Source organism: Lipotes vexillifer, unplaced genomic scaffold, assembly GCF_000442215.2.
Source record: "Lipotes vexillifer unplaced genomic scaffold, Lipotes_vexillifer_v1.1 scaffold325, whole genome shotgun sequence".
Classification (NCBI taxonomy): Eukaryota; Metazoa; Chordata; class Mammalia; order Artiodactyla; family Lipotidae; genus Lipotes; species Lipotes vexillifer.
The window spans coordinates 419810-442176 of record NW_006799313.1 but is presented as its reverse complement, the minus strand read 5'-3'; the positions used below and the strand labels follow the sequence as shown (position 1 = coordinate 442176).

The window sequence follows — 22367 nt, the reverse complement described above, 5'->3', positions numbered from 1 at the left end:
GGAAAGAGGACGCTGACTTTCAAGGTTTTTGTCTTCAACAACTGGATGGATGGAGAGGTCTTTCACTACGAAGAGGAAGACTGAAGGCACAGCAGGTTTGGGGGATTTCTTTCTTTTTTTAAAAAAATTAATTTTTATTGGAGTATAGTTGCTTTACAATGTTGTGTTTCTGCTGTACAGCAAAGTGAATCAGCTATACGTATAAATATATCCCCTCTTTTTTGGATTTCCTTCCCATTTAGGTCACCAAAGAGCACTGAGTAGAGTTCCCTGTGCTATACAGTAGGTTCTCATTAGTTATGTATTTATACATCGTAGTGTATATATGTCAATCCCAATCTCCCAAATCATCCCACCCCCCAACCCCCCTTGGGGGATTTCTCAGTTCAGTTTTGGTCACACTTTTCCAGACTTACAGCTTAAAAAAACCTCTTAGATATTACCTAACTCAACTCTCATCTTTAGACAAATATTTTGGAATGAGTGCACAAAGTACAAAATTCTAAGTATAACAGATACAGAATAGAAAGTTGGCTTTCATTCCACCCCTATGTCTCCTGCCACCTGGATCTCTTCCTCAGCACAAGTTATGCCTGTGTGTTGGTATTTCCTCTCTATATTTTACAATGGTAACTGACTCTACACACAGTTCTGAACCTTGCTTTTGTTTTTTCCACTCAATAATCTATCTCAATCAGTACATGTAGGACTGGCTCATTCTCTTCATGGTTCCAGACTTTCTGGTGTATAAATGTGCTGTAATTTATTTAACCAGTCCCCTATTGATGGAGAGATGTGCTGCGTGTAAACTCTGTCTTTCCAAATAATGCTGTATTTCCTTACCACAGGTCCTCTTCCTCAGAGGGTATCCCCATTTAAAATTTGGACAAGTACTGCTCAGTTTTCCTTCCAGAGGCTGTTTCTCGATGAAGCAAGAGTTATTTTCCTCCACCAGTGGGACTGTACTGGCTGTTAAATATCGGCATGCTTCTGTGCCTGCTGGTAACTACCTGCTGCCCCCAGTCCTGAGTGCTCCTCTCTGCTATCTAGAGCCTCCGAGAGAGCCCAGAGGCCCTACATCCCCCACAATCTCCCACCATCCCTCAACTAAAGGGTTAACACCAGGCAGAAGAGGTGGTCTTCAGTCTCTTCTGACTGGTCAGTGCCTGGCTGTTAAACATTCTGAATATCACTCCATCTTTTCTTTACTAGGAGGAGAAGCGGAAGATGGTACCACGGTACATAGTTAAGCTGCATTTCTCCTCTTTAAATGCCATTTAAAAAAATTTCCTTCTCTATATACTGCTCATTTTCTATTGGGTTGTTGGTGTTTTGATTCCTGATTCTGGAGAGCTTTTTAATGTTAAAAAAATAAATTCGTGTTATGTGCTGCAAATATCTCTTACGGTTTGCCATTTATCTTTTAACTTTGCAGACAAAATTTTTGTGAAGTTGGATTTATTAATCTCTGTTCAAAGCTTCTGGGTTTTGTTATAATCAGAAAGGTCTTTGCTATACCAATATTGGTAACATTGTTGCTTTTCTTCTTGTAATTTTGTAGTTTCACTTTCTATCATTACATATTTGACTCAACTAAAGTATTCTGATGTAAGAAACAAGGGTCCAACTTTATTTTGTCCTGATGGCTCTTCAGTTGTTGCAAGACCATTGTCTTCCCCACAGTTTCATAATATCCTACCTTTCCTACCATAGATCTGAGACCATTTCTGGACTCTCTATTCCATTCCAGTAATTAGCTTATGTGCCAGTATTACTGTTTAGTAGTTTAAAAAGTATTTTTAATATGTGATACGGCTAGTAGCCCTTCAGTACTCTTTCTTCTCAGAAACTTTTTATAAGAATCCTTGTATATCTATTTTTCCACAGTAGCTTTAGAATCAGCTTGCATAGGTTCCCACCCCTTCCCTCAAAAGTGCTGGTATTTTTTGTTTAAATTAATTTTTATTGGAGTATAGTTGATTTACAAAGTTGTGTTAGTTTCTGCTGTACAGCAAAGTTAATCAGTTATACATATACATATATCCACTCTTTTTTAGATTCTATTGCCATATAGGTCATTACAGAGTACTGAGTAGAGTTCCCTGTGCTGTACAGTAGGTTCTTATTAGTTATCTATTTTATATATAGTAGTGTGTATATGTCAATCCGGTATGTTACTAGGTCATGGCAAATTTATATACTTACTTAAGGAGAACCAAAATCATTATAATATTGAACTTTTCTATCCAAGAATAGCATATAGTATCCTGTTTGTGCCAGTCTTATTTTGTTTCTACATAACATTATTTTTTTATTGCTTTTATTGTTTCCTCTTTATATACCCAGAAGTAGGCTCTTTCATTTTACTGGTAATGTCAAATTGTTTTCCAAAGCACTTAGACCCACAGCAATGTGTAAGAGATCCACATCCTCTAATAGTTTGCATTGTCAAGTTTTTTACTTTTGTCAATTCCAGCAGGTGTAAAGTGGTATTACCATGTTACCTAATTTGAATTTCCCCGATTACCAATACGGTTGAGCATTTTTTGGAATGCTTAGTGGTCACTGGGGTCTCCCATTTTGAGAAAGGCCTGTTTATTTTTTACTTATTTTCCCCCTTAGTTTAATATATCCTGGATATGAATCCTTTGCCCTTTAAATGTGTTGCAAATATTTTCTCCCACTTTGTGACCTGCCTCTTTACTTTCTTTACAAAGGCCGTTTGATGAACAGATGTTCTTAATTTTAATACAAATTTATCAATCTTTTCTTTTAGGGTTAAGTGTTCTTTGAAGCTCAGTTAAAAGCTCTTTCTTATGCCCAAATCAGAATGTCTTCTTCTGTATTTTCTTAACATTTAAAATATTTTGATTTTCATATTAAGTCCCATATAAAATCCATCTGGAAGTGTTTTTGTGTATGCATCCAGATATACAAATTTTTCCCATATGCATAACCAGTTGTTTCCTAACAATTTATTGAACAGCTCCTTCTTCCCACATGATCTGTAGTGCTACCTCTGGTGTATATAAAAATCCCATTTATACTCTGTTCAGTTGGTCAGATGAATCCATCCCTGCACCAATATTATTACACTTAGTTACTGGCGCCTTAATGCTATTCTTGACGTCTGGTCCTCTCGTTGACGCCCCCCGCCCCCACCATTCCAGGAATGTCCAGCCTGTTCTTACCCCTTTACAGATAATTTCCTACTTGTTTAAGATTCTTTCATACCTTTTGGGAGAAAAAAAGTACATGAGTCACCTATAATCCCCACTTTTGCTGGAGTGTTCTTTTACCTTTTGTTCATCTTTACAGGTCTATTTCTACTCTTTTAGTGATTATTCTTAAAATTTTAATATGCATACTTACAACTCTGAAGCTCATCAACACTTTTAAAGTTTCTCCTATCTCCCACATTATTGTCAAGTAGTACTTTAAATTCCACCTTGTTTTTAAAATCTCATATCTATTTATTACTCCTACGGTATTTTTATAGACAATGCTTATTTTGTTATAGTTTTGTTTAAATAGATAAAATAGTCCTGCTAGGGAATTCCCTGGTGGTGCAGTGGTTAAGAATCCAACTGCCAATGCAGGGGACACGGTTCGAGCCCTGGTCCGAGAAGATCCCACATGCCATGGAGCAACTAAGCCCGTGCACCACAACTAATGAGCCTCTGCTCTAGAGCCCGTGCGCCACAACTACTGAAGCCTGTGCACCTAGAGCCCATGGTCCACAACGAGAAGCCACCACAATGAGAAGCCTGTGCCCCACAACAAAGAGTAGCCCCTGCTCGCTGCCACTACAGAAAGCCCACGCGCAGCAACGAAGACTCAATGCAGCCAAAAATAAATAAAATAAATAAATATAAAAAAATAGTCCTGCTATAAAATTCAAAAGGAATAAAAGACTATACAGTGAAAAGTCTCTTCAACACCTCTGTCCCCTGGCACCTAGGTGCCCTCCCAATAGTTTGTGAGTATCCTGGAGGTGTTTTACGCATAAAGAAGAAAATGCATATTGTAGTTTTTCCTGTTTTATACAAATAGAGTACCAAATCATACATAAATCACCAACCTCTTTTTTCATTTATTGTATCTTGAAGATGATTCCTTATGAGTTAGTATTTATTCTTTTTTTTACACGAGTATAATTTCAGTCTGTTTACCAACACATTTACCAATTTCTTTGTTCACCAGGCTTCTTGCAGTCCACTACTTCCTTCGGGATTCAACTGCCTTCTTTCTGGAATAAATCCTATGAGTTCTTTCAGGAAAATCTGAAAATGTGTTTTTCATCCTCTCTTTTGAATGCTAATTTATCTCTGTATAGATTTCAAGGCTAACATCAATTCTTTTCAACACTTACAACTTATTTTATTGTCTTCTGGCCTATATTGCTGCCACTGAAAAGCCTGCTACCAGCGTAGTTATTCCTTTGCAGGTAATAACTACTAATTCCTTTGCAGGTAACTTTTCTTTTTAGTCCCTTTTAGATTTTTCTCTTTTCTTTTGTAGTTGTACTATATGTCTAGAAACAGACTTGTTTTTATTCACTCTCCTAGATATTTGTTACACTTTCTTAATTTGAGGATCCATACCTCCTTTAAAATTCTGGAAAAAATCTTCAAATATCTTCCTTCCCCTATTCTTTACGTTGGATCTTCTCATTCTATTCTCCATGTTTCTTAGCCTTTTCCTATTTCCCATCCCTTCCTCCGCTATAACCAGGATATCTTCCCGATTTATCTTCTAGTTCACCAATTCTCTCCTCACATATGCCCAATCTGTGGTTTAATCTGTCCATGGGGCTCTTAATTTCATTAACTATACATTTTTTTAGTTCCCCAAAAGTGTTAGCTTTTCAAATCTACTTTGCCTTTTTCAGTGTCATCTTTTCTAATAGTTTTTATGCTTCCCTCCCCCAGCCAATCATTTTAAATATTCTTATTCCATAGTTATCATCCTACATTAAGTTTGTGAGGGTGCTAAAGCTCTAAGGTTGTGTCTACTGACTTATGCTCACAGTGGATTGTTTTGGACTTTTGATCCTGAGTTCATTTGAGTGGAGTTTGTTTCTTCTGTACTGTAGGAATATGATGCAGGCTTGGGTTATGGGTATGTCTTCCTTCCCCAACCAGGTTGCCATAATGTCTGTGTGCTTTTGTCAGTCTTTTTCAAACTGAGATCCTCAGCTTCCTAGGGACATCCATACCTCATATTTGAGCTTCTTAAGGTTTCATTGGAACAAAGGGAGCAGACCCGTGGCAAATAAATTTTGCTGTTTTAAAATTCTATGTTCTATATCTCCATGACAAGTGAGAAAACTCAACCACTGGTCCTGGGGATTCAGGGAAATAATAATATAATTACAATAACCAGTTTTTGCCAAGTATAGCACTTAGTGGCACATACAGAAGATCACTTAGTTCTCTCAACAAACCTATGAGATAAGTATTGTAAGGCTTATAAAGGTTATAAAGGTTATGTAATATGTTCAAGGCTGTAAAATTGGTGTGGGATAAGGTAAAATTCAAATCCAGATCCATCTAGAGCCCAATCACTTAATCACTATTCACTCAACAAAAATTTACTGAGGAACTACTATGTGTCAGCCTGTGCTAAGTGATGGGTCTAGTGGTAAAAAAAAACAGATATCTTTCTTCTACCTTTCAAATTATCTGTGAGGGACTACTGTTTCTGTTTTCCTCTTAATTTCCAATTTATTGCAGACCAATATTTTAGTTAAAGAAATTTAAGAGGACTTCCCTGCCAGGCCGGTGGTTAAAACTCCATGCTCCCAATGCAGGGGGCATGGGTTCGATCCCTGGTTGGGGAACTAAGATCCCACGTGCTGCAAGGCACGGCCTTAAAAAAAAAAGAAAAAAGACAAAAGAAATTTAAAACATTGCATCAATGTCAGACTGCTATAAAAGTTCCTCTCAATTTTTGTTTTCATCTCTCCACAGCCTGGTAACAAATAGGTTGCAGACCAGCCCCACCTGCAGGCCACTTTTGCATAGCACCGCTCCACAGTGTATTGGCAGACCATTTTGAGGGGCTCTGTGCAGATTTTTGTGATGATGATGACAACTGTGGGTGAATAACAAAGTGGAGAAGACACTCCTAACAATGGTGGCTTGTATGTGGAGAGCAAGAACCTTCTAAGAAGGTATCATTAAGTATTTTATGTCAGTCTTCCTCAGCTAGTAAGCATGAAAAGGAGGCGGCGGGTAGAGATTCAGCAGACAGTGAAAAGGCCACATTACAGTCTAACTCTACACAAATCTGGCAGTTCTCCTGGTGAAGAATGTATATGACCACTTGCTTCCTCTGTTACTCTACTCCTCTAATAGAACAGGACAGTAGGTAAAGGGCCAGTCAGGAATACTAATCACAAAAGCTTAGGGAAATTTATTTGCAAGTTTTCTTTCCTCATCACCCTGCAAACAACAGGATCACACCATAAAATGGCATGCATGCTTAGGAACTAGCAAGCGAACACTTTAATATTATACCAAATCAAGCAGTAAGATAAAGCTGCTGAAAAATATTTCAAAGCCAAATGACTTATGGATTATTTGCACCATCATTCTCCTATTATGGAAAGCAGGGACCTGATCACACACACAGACACTCAGCATATTGAAACCTAAAATACATTTATCTTACTATACTTTCTTTTAAGAATAATAAATACTACTAACTTTAAGATCTGTAAAGTTATAAAGAAATTTTCTATGACACAGAATGCAAAAATATATTCCTATTCCTCTTTATAAGTTAAGATAGATTTCCCAGGGGAATTCCCTGGTGGTCCAGTGGTCAGGACTCCAAGCTCTCATTGCTGAGGGCCCAGGTTTGATCCCTGGTCGGGGAACTAAAACCCTGCAAACTGTGTGGTGTGGCAAAAAAAAAAAAAAAAAAAAGATAGATTTCCCAGGAAACAGCTTTAAGGTTTGCCAAAACTTGTGTAGGATGGACTAAATGTCTGAAAGTGTCTGACAGTTACTTTCATCTTAAAGATCTGAGCAGGTACGGTCACGACATTCAGTATTTCAAATTTTAAACTGCAGTCTTTATCACTATTAGACTCAGAACTACATTATTTTCCTGCAGTTGTGGTTTATTGTAATCTTAATCCATTTTCTCAAAGACCATTCAACAACACATTTATGCTATTCCAGTAATTACCATGCTACCCAGAAAAACAAGTGAACAGTTTATTAAGAATTAAATGAGGGTATGGAATGTGATACAAGTAAGACACTCAAGATGGATACAATAGTACTACTCACACAAAAATTTAAATCTCTTAAAAAAAAAATCACAAGACAAAAGAAAAAGCAATTCCATCATCATAAAGTAAGGTATTTCATGCAAAAACTTCAAAGAAATCCCGTCACCCCCAAACCCCCCCAAGCTCCTAACAAAAAGCTATCTGAAATATTGCCATGCTAACATATTAACCACAATATAATCATTCATAGAAAAGCAACACACTAATTAAGCAATGGATTAGATGGAACAACACAAGCTGCAATATCGTAAACTCATAGACCATGATGATTTTACATGATAAGCAATTCCAGAGTCACTCATAGGGTGAGCAATATGGGCTAAATGTTGAGAGATAAGGTATGTAAATATAAACTCCATTAACTCATCTCATTATCTTCTAATTATAAAACCTAGAAGCTTCCAGAACCTGAAAAATCACATAAGATTTGGCATACTCCATTTGTGTTCCAAGAATGATGTTAGGATCATATCTGCCATTATTAGAGAGCTGTATAAAAGCACTTCATGGTCAGGAATTGACCTCTTAAATGATCACAATTTACATCATAGAAACACAACTCCAGATATGCAATACATTTACTGTGATTAACTCTTACTCAAGACAAGAAACATGATTTTCTAGCACTTTATGTACAAGTTACTGCAAAAGCCCAGTTAATTTAGAGACCGAATAAAATGTAAAACAAATGTGAACTGGTACAGAGAGTGAAGGGGAACAGCCTCATTAACAAAGATTTAATGGGTAACAATCTTGCCTTTACTTCTGAGAGAACTACAGTCAACAAACAGACTGCCAAGCTGTAACTCATGTCTCTGTACCAAGATGCTCTGGCATATTTCATGGAAAAGATAGTTTTATGTTAAAAAATAGGAATGGCATTTTATGGGATAGCATTCCCCTCCACAGCTGCCCAACAAGCCTGGTCACCAGGTGGTGCATAAACAAAGCATTATTTCCAAGTGGGTGTACCATGTCATGATGAGGCAACCCAGGAGTAGAAGCCCCCATTTCACTGCACCTGCCTATTCAGGAGGCCAGGAGAGAACTGGGACACCTACATTTCATGGTTTTGGGCTGAGCTTACCTATGGTGTATAGACTGGCTATAAGTAAAACAGTATAAGGCCAAAGAAAAATAACAGGAGAAAAATACTTCAGAGAAAAAACTACCCACTCCCATCTGCTATTTTTTTCCCTTTAGATTTAAGCTAATTAGAACAGACTGGAAAAATTTCAGGATTACCCTTCCCACATCTGAAAATTCAACTTCCTATTTACATTCCATGAAAAGAACACTATAATTGTTCAGTGGCAGGATTCAGCCTCTCTAAAAAATAGAAGCTCTTGCTCTAATTTTCACAAAATGACATGAGAAAATTTTCCAATGTGAAACCCAGAGTTTGAGGCTAGTAAAGAAGTGTCTTTAATAATCAGGACCATCATAGTTAGAGCTCTTTGGAATGTGTGTTATACATACAAAGTTATCACAAATTAAACTCCCAGAGTATTTATGAAACAAGCTCTTAAATGGGAAAGACTTCTAATGAGACATAAATGCTTCCATCAGCAAATTAAATCTGATGAATCAATCCTTCCCAAGTGACAAGGTCTCTGCTAACGACTCAACATAGCCTCTGGAATCAAAGGTAAAAGATCATTCAATCATGATGATGCAAGATTAAGTACAGATGAGCAGTACATATGAAAAAAATCTGTAAACCGCTGCAGTTCTAAAACAGTAGATTTATATTACAAAGCAATGTAAATAAATATGGGGCTAGTACAAAAGCTCTTATTTACAGTTTTACAAATGAAACTGTATTCAGTGTAAATGCTGTGTTTTAAAGAACACAGTACTATATTAGTAAAATGAGTTCTGTTGAGGGGAATTACAGTTTCTGTTAGAATCAATGTATAACGTATAAAAGATTCAAGTTAACTCTGTTTATAATTTAGTACAGACAAACCCAGTTTAACCTGGAATGGCATCTGTTAAAGTGCTGAAAAACAGGAAATATTTAGAAAACACTGTACATTATTAAAGCTTTATCAAGTCAGAATGTTAAAATCCTTTCACATTTTTTTAACCTTTTGCCACAGGCTTGTGGATAAGATGATTTTTCTCAGCAAAGGAGTAAAACTTACGAGGCCACCAGCTGCTTAGATGATTTTAGGTTCAGTGTTGCTAGTTTCCTAAAACAACTATTTATCCATCAACCATACCTTCAGGCCTTACAATCTGGTAAGTAATTAAATATTCAGGATAAGCCTAGAAGAGAAAGATTAATTCAAATATTGGTAAACAAATTTTTTGAAAGGAGACTTATTATAAGGATTCCTAGGGAAGAGGTTCTAAATTAGTGCTGTGGATCAGAATCATCAAAGGGCATTTTCCCAAAACAGCCTTACCTTGACTCCAATCCCTTAGACTCTCAATCAGCAGGTCTAGGATGAATATTAAGCATGTGTTTGTTTTTAATAACTGAGGTGATCCCGATACGTATCCCCAGTACACAACGCTCTAGAGATGCTTTTGACTGGATCTATGTCACTAAGAGCAAGAGGGAATTATACATTTCTTTGCTACAGAGAGGTTAGATTCTAATTATATTTTACAGAAGCTAAAAAAAAAAGTATGGTTGACAAAATCTGAATAAGGTCTGTAGGTTAGATATATTACATTAATGATATTTTCCTGATTTTGACAATTTTAAGGGAATGTCCTTGTTTTTAGGAAATACACATTGAAGAATTTAAGGGTAAAGAAAGATGCCTATTACCTACTTCCAAACAGCTCAGGAAAAAAAAAAGTATACACACATACAGTAGGGAGAGCATGATAAAGGAGAAAGAGAGAATGCTAAAATGTTAACATTTGGAAGATCTGGGTAAAGGTTATAAGGGAATTCTCTTTATTATTTTTGCAATTTTTCTTTAAGTCTGAAATAATTTCCAAATACGAGTTAAAAAGAAATCCAGCTCTTAAGGCAATATGCCTTGTCAATTTAAAAGATTAGTAAGAGGTTAAAGTATGGCTCTAAAGCATTTTTGAAGATGAGCAAATAAAACTGAATTACCTGTTCTCCTCTGTAAATAACATATTCAGCTAATGCTAGTCCATTTACACTGGGTCGACCAGTGACTGAGTGATGTCCTGGAGGAGAATGTGCCATTTTCATTGCACTGAACTGCAGGAAAGACTTTCCCAAGGTTACCCGGCAAAAGAGCAGCTGCCTATAACATGTGAAAAGGAAAAGATCTCCCTGAAGACAAGTCATACATGACAATTTTATTTATGTACACTACATAAGCTTTTTAATGCATTTATACATGAACACTTATGATTGTTTCTATCGTTTTACCCTTTAAAGAGCTTTGTAAGAATGCCTTCTACTACTCTAATGAAAGAATTTGCCACTTTAATTAATCCTTATTTTAACTATAAAATGATATCTTATAGCGACTGTAATAATCTTAAAGAGATATAGACTCTGCCATCCTGTTTGTATCCCAGCAAAAGCAGAAATCATAGTCCAAGTGGGAAGGAGGAGGAGGTTTTAAGGGGCTTCCATGAAGTGCCTTACAAAGTCAAACATTTACCCAGGTAAGTCCTGTGGATTCCACTTTCAAAATGTATTGAAATCCATTCTCTTCTCTTAATTCTACTGTCACTATTGAGTCCAAATCACCAAAATTTTCACCTGGACTGTAACAATGGCCTTTGAACTAGTCTTTCTGTTTCTACTCTAATTCTTTTTTTTTTTCCTTTTTTTTTGTGGTACGCGGGCCTCTCATCGTTGTGGCCTCTCCCGTTGCGGAGCACAGGCTCCGGACGCGCAGGCTCAGTGGCCATGGCTCACGGGCCCAGCCACTCCGCAGCATGTGGGATCTTCCCGGACCGGGGCACGAACCCGTGTCCCCTGCATCGGCAGGCGGACTCTCAACCACTGCGCCACCAGGGAAGCCCTCTACTCTAATTCTTGTCTAAATTATTTTCCATCCAAGCAACCAGTGATTTAGGGGGAAAAAAACAACAAACAACAAAAACCATAAATCAGATCGCATCGCTTTTCTGCTTAAAACCTTTTAGAGGCTACTCACTGTGCCTAGAAGAAAATCCAAATTCCTTTTAATGGCTCTAAATTCTTGAATTTTACTCTGTGTTCATTATGCCCAGGAGCATTAGTTTTTCTTCCCACAGGCCAAACTTTCTTGCCCTATGGCCATCAGATATACTGTTTCCTCTACCATCTAGAATGATATGTATTCTACCACTCTTCTACTGGCTAATATTCATTTTTCAAGTTTCAGCTGAAATGTCACGTCTTCAAATAGGTCTTCCCTCACCAGAAGTTTTAAGTATTACTTTCCCACTCCCCACAGGCATATGATTGGCCTTCCTTAGATCCAATGAACTTTTTATTACTTCATTGTTTCTCTCTCTAATTTCCTTTTTTCTATATAGGAGAAGAGGAGATTTGGTGGACTAATTGATGATTCTGTCTCCAAAGAAGATGGGCTATGTACTTTTTATTCTAAATATGCCCTTTGGAAACCTTCTTAGCATTTCTTTCTTTCTTTATATACATATATATATATATATATTTATGGCTGCTTTCGGTCTTCATTGCTGCACGTGGGCTTTCTTTTTAGTTGCAGAGAGCGGGGGTTACTCGTCATTGTGGTGTGCAGGCCTCTCATTAAGGTGGCTTCTCTTGGTGTGCAGCACGGGCTCTAGGTGCATGGGCTTCGGTAGCTGTGGCTTGCGGGCTCTAGAAAGCAGGCTCAGTAGTTGTGGCGCACGGGCTTAAATGCTCCGCGGCATGTGGGATCTTCCTGGACCAGGGCTCAAACCCGTGTCCTCTGCATTGGCAGGCGGATTCTTAACCACTGTGCCACCAGGGAAGCCCTTCTTAGCGTTTCTAATAGATTTTCTATTATAGTTACAATCAGTCCCATGATAATCCAGCATACAGAAATCTTAAGTTAATAAATAAACTTATTTCCAGACATACAAGCATTCTACTCCAAACACAGCTGAGAAGAGGTACTCGAACAATGCTTACTACTAATACTAATAATCAGAACTATTTAGCCTCCAGATAATATATGACAAGTAAAAGTAGCAATGTTCAATTTACAGAATCTCAAGAAATCACAAACCTCCTAACCATTCCAACTTATGATCTAAAATAGAAATGGGTGGGAGGTCATACCCAAGAGGACTGACTGTAGATACCTACTTGAGTCTAAATTTAGGGGGCAAACAACAAGAACAAAACATAAACAGTCTTTGTTTCCCTTCAGGACTACAGTCCTTTACCCTTGGTAACCTTTCAAAGTCAGCTGGGAAGGTTTTAAAAATTCCATGCACAGGGCTTCCCTGGTGGCGCAGTGGTTGAGAGTCCTGCCAGTGCAGGGGACGCGGGTTCGTGCCCTGGTCCGGGAAGATCCCACATGCCGCGGAGCAGCTTGGCCCGTGAGCCATGGCCGCTGAGCCTGTGCGTCCGGAGCCTGTGCTCCACAACAGGAGAGGCTACAACAGTGAGAGGCCTGCGTACCGCAAAAAAAAAAAAAAAATCCCATGCACATACCAGACCCCAGACCAACTAAGTGAGAATCTCTTGAGGGTGGGACACAGGCATTAGTTATAAAAGCCCCTTAGGTAACTCCAATGTGCTGCCAAAGCTGAGAACTACTGCTCTAGGGTTTCTACATCAGTGATCAGAAGCTTCAGCATCAGCTAGGAACTTGGTAGAAACTGGCAGAAATTCAACTTCTAGGGCCCTACCTACTAAATCAACAACTCAGGACGCATGGCACCGGAATCTTTGTTTTTATTAGCCGTCTAGGTGATTCTGAGCTTGCTCATGTTTGATAGCTACTGTTCTAGGTCTTTATAAGCAGTGTCCTAACTATAGAATAAACCTCAGTAATTAATCTTACTTGATTTTTCAAATGGTGAAAGATAATTTATTTACCTATGAGGATTTTATCAATTAGACCCAAGTCATTTGAATGATTTTAACAACTGAGTTAGACCAGGGTAACTAAAAGTAGGAAAAAAGTACAAAGTAGTTCTTTGATAATGTGCTTTCTAAAGGGATTGGTGTATTTTATTATAACTTTTTGAGTAGTAACATCACAGATTGAGGATTACGATCACTATTACAGTGGAAGAGAGACTCCCTCACACATTGCCATGAAATGATTAGGTGTAACAAGTAATGCCATTTTAGCCTTTGAATACTAGATTTTTAAACAGTCCACAATAAAATCTCTTTCATGCCCAGTGATATCTTCTATTCCATATTCTAAAAGCACCATATGCTCTAATGATTGAATGAGTTGAACAGGTCAAGTGTGCAGAACTGTGCTTGGCCCATACAGATCATTTAATAAATATTAGCCATTACTAGAACTGGTGAGAGGACCAAAAGCAACCTGAAATATGACTAGCTTGGATTCCTAAAGTTGTCCGAGATAATGTTTTGCCCCCCAAATTTCTCAAATTTGAAACCAGTTCTTATCTGATTCTTATCAAAATAAATGAGAACAAATGATCTCTTACCTGTGGCAAATGTAACATGATCTGTCTTTGTGTACTGGACACCCAGTACCTCCTCCGATTCCATACACATACTGATTGCTTTTGGAAGAGTTTTCAGCAAAATAGATCCCAGCTCCAAACATGCCACCTATGTAGGCATGCCTTTCGTCAAAGCCTTTATGAATAATTGCATTCACAAAGGGAGACCCTAAAATACATATAAATACGTAACATTTTAAAATTATCTTAGAAGAAAAAGAACAAAAGCTAAAGCCTCTTAGAAGTTGAATTCTTAAACATATATACACCACCACCACAATAAAGCAAAATCAAAACACAAGGGTTAACAAGTTAACTGTCAGCTAGCTCACCACTTTAGAATAAATAGTTATTTTAGAAGAATTGGTAATATGAATGAATGTTTCTAATAGGGTAGTGGTTCAGATGCCAAAGTAAGGACACATACAGATTCAACTAGAAAAATAAACAGATCACCTGAAATATCAATGCTAGAGTTATCAAATTCCAGGCCCCAAATTCATACATATCCAGAACCAAGAGTCTCATAATTCACCTCTTACGGCAAGGCTGAATGCAGTTAGGTCATGCAATGATGCCCACATATGTGTACTTTTTCTAGATATCAAAAGTGGCCAAAGTGATCTTTTCATGTTCATTTTCTTCTTTGCACCTCTTCTCTCCTATCCTTCTACTTCTCTGCCTTTTATCACTTGCTAGTACCAGATTTCAACTGTAAATGTGGTGTGTTCCTTCATTCCCTACATATTGACTTCTTTCTCCTCCTTCCTTGCACGTGTGCCAAGAAGGAGCTTAGCCAAAGGAGAGGAGGTACTAAGCATGGGTACCAGGCCAGGGAGTGGAGTGAGGCTGAGGGTTGGGAAAAGCCAGTATTACACAACTAACTGATCCATCAAGATCAGTGTCCCTGTTCATAAAGGGACAGGAAAATACACTGAATTCCACTTTACAGAAATACTGAAGAATACAATAACTTATTTGAATTTGGAAAACCCAAAACCATTTCTATTATGAAACAGAAAAAATTATTCATTACAACCATCAAGTCAATACATAAATAAATATGCTCTGTGCCAAGAAATTATCATGATGATTTTTAGGGTTTTGGAATGAGAAGTACCATTTAGATATTATATACCAATTCAGTCTGCTATAGCCATTCTTCCAGGGGACTGTGAAATTTAAATGCTATGTTTTATAGAACTTTACCAGTCTCTAAAAATTTTCTGCAATCAAAGCCAACTGAAGGAACAGACTGGACCGATCATGGGTAATGTGAAGACTTGATAAACACTACATTAATATCTATATTAAGCTTTGCTATAAACATGAAACACCAATCATCAACATCTGCCAACTTGCAACATAAACAGGAAATTTCAAGAATGACAAGTAATGGTGCTCGCAATTCAACAAAAGTTCTCAGAAAACTCCATAGGTTCAATGACAGTGGCTCTTTTCGCTGAAGTTAAATGTAGCCTTGACACTTAGAATCAGTCAGAACAGGATGCATATATTCTTCTGAGGCAATTTTCAGATCTTATTTTAACTTTATTTCACCCAACCAGTTAAAAGTAAAACACCATTTTTCAGAGTAATCATCACACAAAATCAACTATACTAAAATAAAAGGGAAAATATGAAGTCAACATTCTCATTTCTACACTTTTTCTGTTATGGTAATCCTATTTATACACGACCCACTGTAAAACATACAAACTCAAAAGACGTTAAAAATACAGGGACTTCCCTGGTGGCACAGTGGTTAAGAATCCGCCTGCAAATGCAGGTTGGATCCCTGGTCTGGAAGATCCCACATGCCACAGAGCAACAAAGCCCGTGCGCCACAACTACTGAGCCTGTGCTCTAGAGCCTGCGAGCCACAACTACTGAGCCCATGCGCCACAACTACTGAAGCTCACATGCCTAGAGCCCGTGCTTCTTAACAAGAGAAGCCACTGCAATGAGAAGCCTGCGTACTGCAACGAAGAGTAGGCCCTGCTCGCCGCAACTAGAGAAAGCCCATGCACAACTGGGTTGTGTAGACCCAACACAGCCAAAAAACCAAAAAACCAAAAAAATATAAATTTAAAGATTTACAGAAATACTGTTTATTTTTTAAAAATGACATGAGGAATATACAGATTCATTATTATTTCAAACCTGACAAAAAATGTGGAGGAGGATGGTGGTAGGGTTGGGGGAGAGGAATCTTACCATGAAATAGCATTCTTTCATTTGCATGGTTGTGGTTTTCTTCAGAAACTTCTTTCCTCCTGTGAGTATATCTTTCCCATAGTTTCTTGTTACAAACTTTCTGAATCTTTAAAAAGAAACCAGAAAAATAAAATCTCTAGATCATAATAATTAATCTTATCCAAAAATGGGCCACATAGGGCCAGAAGAGAGGCAAAACTTTTCTCTGAAATATAAATTATGTGTTATTTTTACTCAACTAAAAAACTTTAACCCAACCATAAAAATGGAAATATAGGTACATTTTGGAAATCAAAAAACTACAAAGGGGAAAAAAGCTATATGTAAAGGTCAAGAGTACTGTTAATTAATTAAAATACTTCCATTCTCATTACTTTAAAATTATTACTAAAACATCTCCAAATCAGACATGCTGAGTTCTCTATGGAAGTATAAGAAAGAGAATACTATCCTTTCCCGCCTGCTTTATCTGGCTCAAAGTACCATCTTTATCTGTTTTTAATTAAAAATATTTGAAATACACAAGTCAGAATGGCCATCATCAGAAAATCTACAAACAATAAATGCTGGAGAGGGTGTGGAGAAAAGGGAACCCTCTTGCACTGTTGGTGGGAATGTAAATTGATACAGCCACTATGGAGAACAGTATGGAGGTTCCTTAAAAAACTAAAAATAGAACTACCATATGACCCGGCAATCCCACTACTGGGCACATACCCTGAGAAAACCATAATTCAAAGAGTCATGTACCACAGTGTTCACTGCAGCTCTATTTACAATAGTGAGGACGTGGAAGCAACCTAAGTCCATCGACAGAGGAATGGATAAAGAAGATGTGGCACATATGTACAATGGAATATTACTCAGCCATAAAAAGAAACGCGACTGAGTTATTTGTAGTGAGGTGGATGGACCTGGAGTCTCTCATACAGAGTGAAGCAAGTCAGAAAGAGAAAAACAAATACCGTATGCTAACACATATATATGGAATAATAAAAAAAAAGGTTATGAAGAACCTAGGGGCAGGACAGGAATAAAGATGCAGACGTAGAGAATGGACTGAGGACATGGGGAGGGGGAAGGGTAAGCTGGGACCAAGTGAGAGAGTGGCATGGACATATATACACTACCAAATGTAAAATAGCTAGCTAGTGGGAAGCAGCTGCATAGCACAGCGAGATCAGCTCGGGGCTTTGTGACCACCTAGAGGGGTGGGAGAGGGATGGTGGGAGGGAGACGCAAGAGGGAGGGGATATGGGGATATATGTATATGTATATGTATATGTATAGCTGATTCACTTTGTTATAAAGCAAAAACTAACACACCATTGTAAAGCAATTATACTCCAATAAAGATGTTAAAAAAAAATTGAAATAGCCACACCAAACACACACACACACACACACACACACACACAAACACATACACCTACCTAGTACTCCCTCTATCATTGCCTATCCCTCCAATTCCTAAAATTTGTCTGGAGAAGAGTTAAAGATGGATACTGGTTTCATTAGGAGTACTGTCAAAATTTACAATCCTAGTGCTGTCTCTTAGCTGTATTTAAGGGTGCTACAGCCCCCTGCTGGTCCTAGAACACATCTGGGAGCTGGTGGTTTTAGTCTTGGTTCAAATTAACTCAAAATACCATCACAGACATAATCAAGGCATACAATTGGCATAAACAGAGCTCATTAATATTTAAAAATAAAAGGGAACAAAGTTTTATCAATGAAAAAACTTTTATTAGATATTACATTAAAATACCTTTATAGAGGAAGAAAACAGCATACCTCCCAAATTCAGTAACTTTGGAAATCAAACACATATTCTCTTCCCTGCCTGCACCCTTAACAAACCTCTACACATTCTGTTACTGCTTGCACACAAAAGGGACTTGACTGAAATTTGCCTGTAGTAGGAATAATTATTTGTCTTATCAAAAATTACTATATATATCTCCATGAATAGAAATCTCAAGATGTCACTCAGGTCATACTATGATATGAACTAATAAAATACAGCTCCCAGAAGAATAACCCTTTCACCTGAATAATGTGTGCTTGTTTTATATCATCTTATTTCTAAATAGTATGAACAGAGCAATCTCAATGAATAATTTTAGTATTCACTAATTCTAAAATATGACATCTATTAGTATACTCATAATAGTATATTATTGTGAAACAGTAATACAACACAGCTGAAAGATTTGATACTGTTCACCTTTGAGTTTAAAATTTAGGTATTAGAAATATACTTGCCACATTTTAATTGTAACTCTAAGTCTTATAATGATTAAGAATATATCAATGTAGTTAATAGAAAATCACTATGCATCTCAAGTAGAGTACGCAGTTTGGTTGCTATATAGCTTAAACAACAACAACAAAAACTAGCAAAGCTGAAAAAGGTCCTGAGAAGAGTAACTGATATCACTAACAGTCAGGACTCTCTTTAAAACATTTTTTTTTAAAGACTAATTTTGGAAAGATGGAAGGTATAGAAGGAGTACTACTAAAATTACCAAAAACTGGTTTATGTGGCGACTCACAGAAACCTGTAGTAGTCACAGTTAGGACAAACAAACCACGGTGTAATTATAAAGGTGGGAGTCCTTCCATGAGTCATAAAAAAATTCAACTTTGTTACAACAGAGTACCTTAATAGTAGTTTACATATTTAAGGTCCTAAACCTGCAGGATTTATTACCTAGGTAAAGATAAAGCATAATCCCTAAACTTAAATATGTTCAACAGAGGCTGAGCTAGTGTTTAGTACAGAGATTTGAGGATCTTAACCTTCTAAGGACATATTCTTTCCCAAAATATCCCCATATGCCCTGTGAAAGACTTATTGGGCTGGACAGATTACATTCTTGTGAAAGTTAATCATGGCTTCAGGCTTTGAAAACTATGGTCTCAGCAAACTTTATTTCCACTAACTTATTACCTTGAGAATATTGTATCTGTTGAAGATTCCACCTGCATGACCTCCATCTCTGTGCTCTCGGACTGTACTCTGCATCTGACGGAAAAATATTCCAAATATACGTGCGTTAGCTTTTGTGTTTTTTTTGATTCAGGGAACATGATTCTTGACTCATATGATTCTATTTTTGAGAATACAAAATGGGTTTTTAATATTTTTGTTGTTTAAGGAATGAATTCTATAAGTTCACACGTACTACTTTTGAGAGATAGCAGATAGCTAATACAATCAATCTAAAAATACATATAGGTGGGCTTCCCTGGTGGCGCAGTGGTTGAGAATCTGCCTGCTAATGCAGGGGACACAGGTTCGGGCCCTGGTCTGGGAGGATCCCCCATGCCACGGAGCAACTAGGCCCGTGAGCCACAACTACTGAGCCTGCGCGTCTGGAGCCTGTGCTCCTCAACGAAAGGCCGCGATACTGAGAGGCACGTGCACCGCGATGAAGACTGGTCCCCGCTTGCCACAACTAGAGAAAGCCCTCGCACAGAAACGAAGACCCAACACAGCAAAAATAAATTAATTAATTAATAAACTACTACCCCCAACATCTTCTAAAAAAAAATAAATAAAATAAAATAAAAATAAAAATAAAAATACATATAGGTGAAAATTATATAATGCAAACTACAGGAAGAAAAAGAAACAAGCAGATGCATAGGTGAGCTAAACATACAAAGCCAACCACTTGACATACCAAAAAAACCCCAACGATTTATTTGTTCCCATTTGTTTTGCTCTAATAAAGCACAGTTTGTATTTCATTGAGAGTTGGAGTTTCCTGATCTTTAGAACTAAGTCTCACTCAACTTTGTATCTCTGTGCTCAGCTCACATATTTAGGGTATGATGTTCTTCAAAGTGCAACGCAGTATTCTAAGATTTGGTGGATCCAAGAGTTTCATGGAAAGAAAGCTAGAAAAAAATTTCCTAGATAAGTAGCACTCACATGTTCTGGGTCTTGTCTAAGACACTGGGCTTTGCAATTGCCTTCAAGAAGGAACGAAATATTAGCAACCTCTTCTTCAACAGAATTCTGTATATTAATTGTAGTGCTAAACCAAGTTATTAGAATTAAGGTTTACGGAGATAGTGTACTTTGAATGCTGATTTCAGAAGTTTTCCAGGTGGTAAAGAGTTAGGGACATTAAAAAACCCTGCTACATACATGTTCAAGTAGATCTGGAAACTTCTGGGAAATTTAGCCTACTGAACCAACATTTATTTAAGGTATATGAACATACCTCTTCCTCCACAGACTGAAACTCTTTATCATCAGGAGACAGATCTATGAGAATTGTTCCACTTCCAGAGGTGTTCAGAGTTAAGTATGGGTTAAGACCTATCAAATAAAATTTAAAGGTAAAAAAAAATTTGCCAAAACCGCCCCCCCCCAATAAACATCAACCCAAAACAACCACCTAATTTATCTGATGCTTACTACCAATTTTAAAAAACTTTTTATTTTAGGATAATTTAGATTTACAGGAAGGCTGAGAGCACTGAGAGTTCCTGTGTGCTCTCACTCCACTTCCTAATGGTACCATCAGGAACATTAATGTTTCCTTAATGTTACCATTTTACACAATCATAGTACACCTGTCAAAAATTAAGTAAATTTCAGATTTTATTCGGATTTCACCAGTTTTCCCCACTAATGTCCTTTTACTTTACCAGGATCCAAACCAGAATATCACACTGCATTTAGATGACTGTTTTTTTATCTTACAAGTCATAAGGGTTTTGTGAGAATAGTGCAGAAAATCTTTCTATTCTTTTATTTCCTATTTGTCACATTTTTTCTTCAAATTATTTCCTTTATTAACTAGGCAGCCCTTTCAGCATTTGGTCCCTTTATTTTTTGTAAAACTGAGGAAGAAACTTGTGTGGCCTTACATAATTTTAAATCATCCAAGAATGAGAAGTCATAAAGTCTACTAACAATGGAATGCTTATTCTAACCCATGATAGATTCCTTAATTCAACAATGAATTTGTCATATTTTCTGAATGTCAACAGTCAAGATAATCATATATATTTTTGTATCTTTACTCTCACAAAAGCTTTTTAAATGGAATCTTAAAACAGAATTTTCTAATTTCTTTGTTACATCTGTAACACAACTCTCCTTTAATCTCTATGAGATCTCCAGAGCTCCACTGTTTTCTGAGTTAGGGCTCGGATCCTTTACTGCTGGGTTAATGCATGACGGTTTGCCTCTGGAGACTAAGAGCACTCTTCTGGTCTGAGTAACAGTACTACCACCAACATGCCAAACTCTGATAAAGATGTATAGATATGGCTGAATTACAATGTCTACAGGAAGTATGGAGACTATACAGAGAAGGTATTTTATAGAAAAAACACTTAATAAAGTCTGTGACAAACACTTGACTAAGCCATCTTCTAATGGCCTCAAGAAGACATTCATCAGTGCTGAAAGATCAGAACAAGTAATCTATTTTTTAAAAAAATAAATTTATTTATTTATTTGTTTTTGGCTGCATTGGGTCTTTGTTGCTGCACATAGGCTTTTGCTAGTTGCAGCGAGCGGGGGTTGCTCTTTCTTGCAGTGCATGGGCTTCTCACTGTGGTGGCTTCTCTTGTTGTGGAGCATGGACTCTAGATGCGTGGGCTTCAGCAGTTGCTGTGCATGGGCTCAGGAGTTGTGGCTCGCGGGCTCTAGAGCACAGGCTCAGCAGTTGTGGTGCATGGGCTTAGCTGCTCCACAGCATGTGGGATCTTCCCGGACCAGGGCTCGAACCTGTGTCCCCTGCATTGGCAGGCGGATTATTAACCACTGCACCACCAGGGAAGTCCCAGAAAAAAATAATCTATTGACTTGATGCACTGAATGATAGCTAAGGCTGTTAAGTCAGTGAGATGAGAGCGTCAGAAGCTTGCCACTGGTTCCATTTTGCAAATTGGGTATAATATAGGTATAGAATCTTGACTTCAAATGAAAATGAGCAAGGTGGTAACTTTATGTAGGAAAGTGACCCTGATGTGCTAGATCAGACAGAGTCATTCTGTGTCATGATGTTTCTCCTCCATATAGGAATGAATGTTCCTACTAAATTGTAGCTGGATGTTATCAGAATGACCAGAGGCAGCACGGAGGTATGTACCTCTGACACTTGAAGGCGGTGTATCTGTTTCCATCATTGTTTCCTGAGCCTTTCAACAATCTTAACTGCTAACCTACCAGATCCAGTGTCTTCTAGTAGAGTCATGATGCCAGTCCACAACTGAGGGTTCTAGCTCC

General features: G+C 37.6%; 1 protein-coding gene across 1 annotated transcript in view; it reads right to left on the bottom strand.

Moving 5' to 3' along the window:
* Positions 1-7213: 7213 nt before the first annotated feature.
* Positions 7214-22367, bottom strand: part of TNKS2 (tankyrase 2) — a 63494-nt gene continuing 48340 nt past the window's right edge. Inside the window, exons 22-27 of the mRNA XM_007471552.1 lie at positions 20347-20444; positions 19065-19139; positions 16112-16217; positions 13877-14063; positions 10383-10539; positions 7214-9574 (exon numbers count right to left, since the gene is read on the bottom strand). Of these exons, the coding sequence (XP_007471614.1) occupies positions 9512-9574; positions 10383-10539; positions 13877-14063; positions 16112-16217; positions 19065-19139; positions 20347-20444 (686 nt within the window). The 3' untranslated portion in view covers positions 7214-9511. The remainder of the gene's footprint in view (positions 9575-10382; positions 10540-13876; positions 14064-16111; positions 16218-19064; positions 19140-20346; positions 20445-22367) is intronic.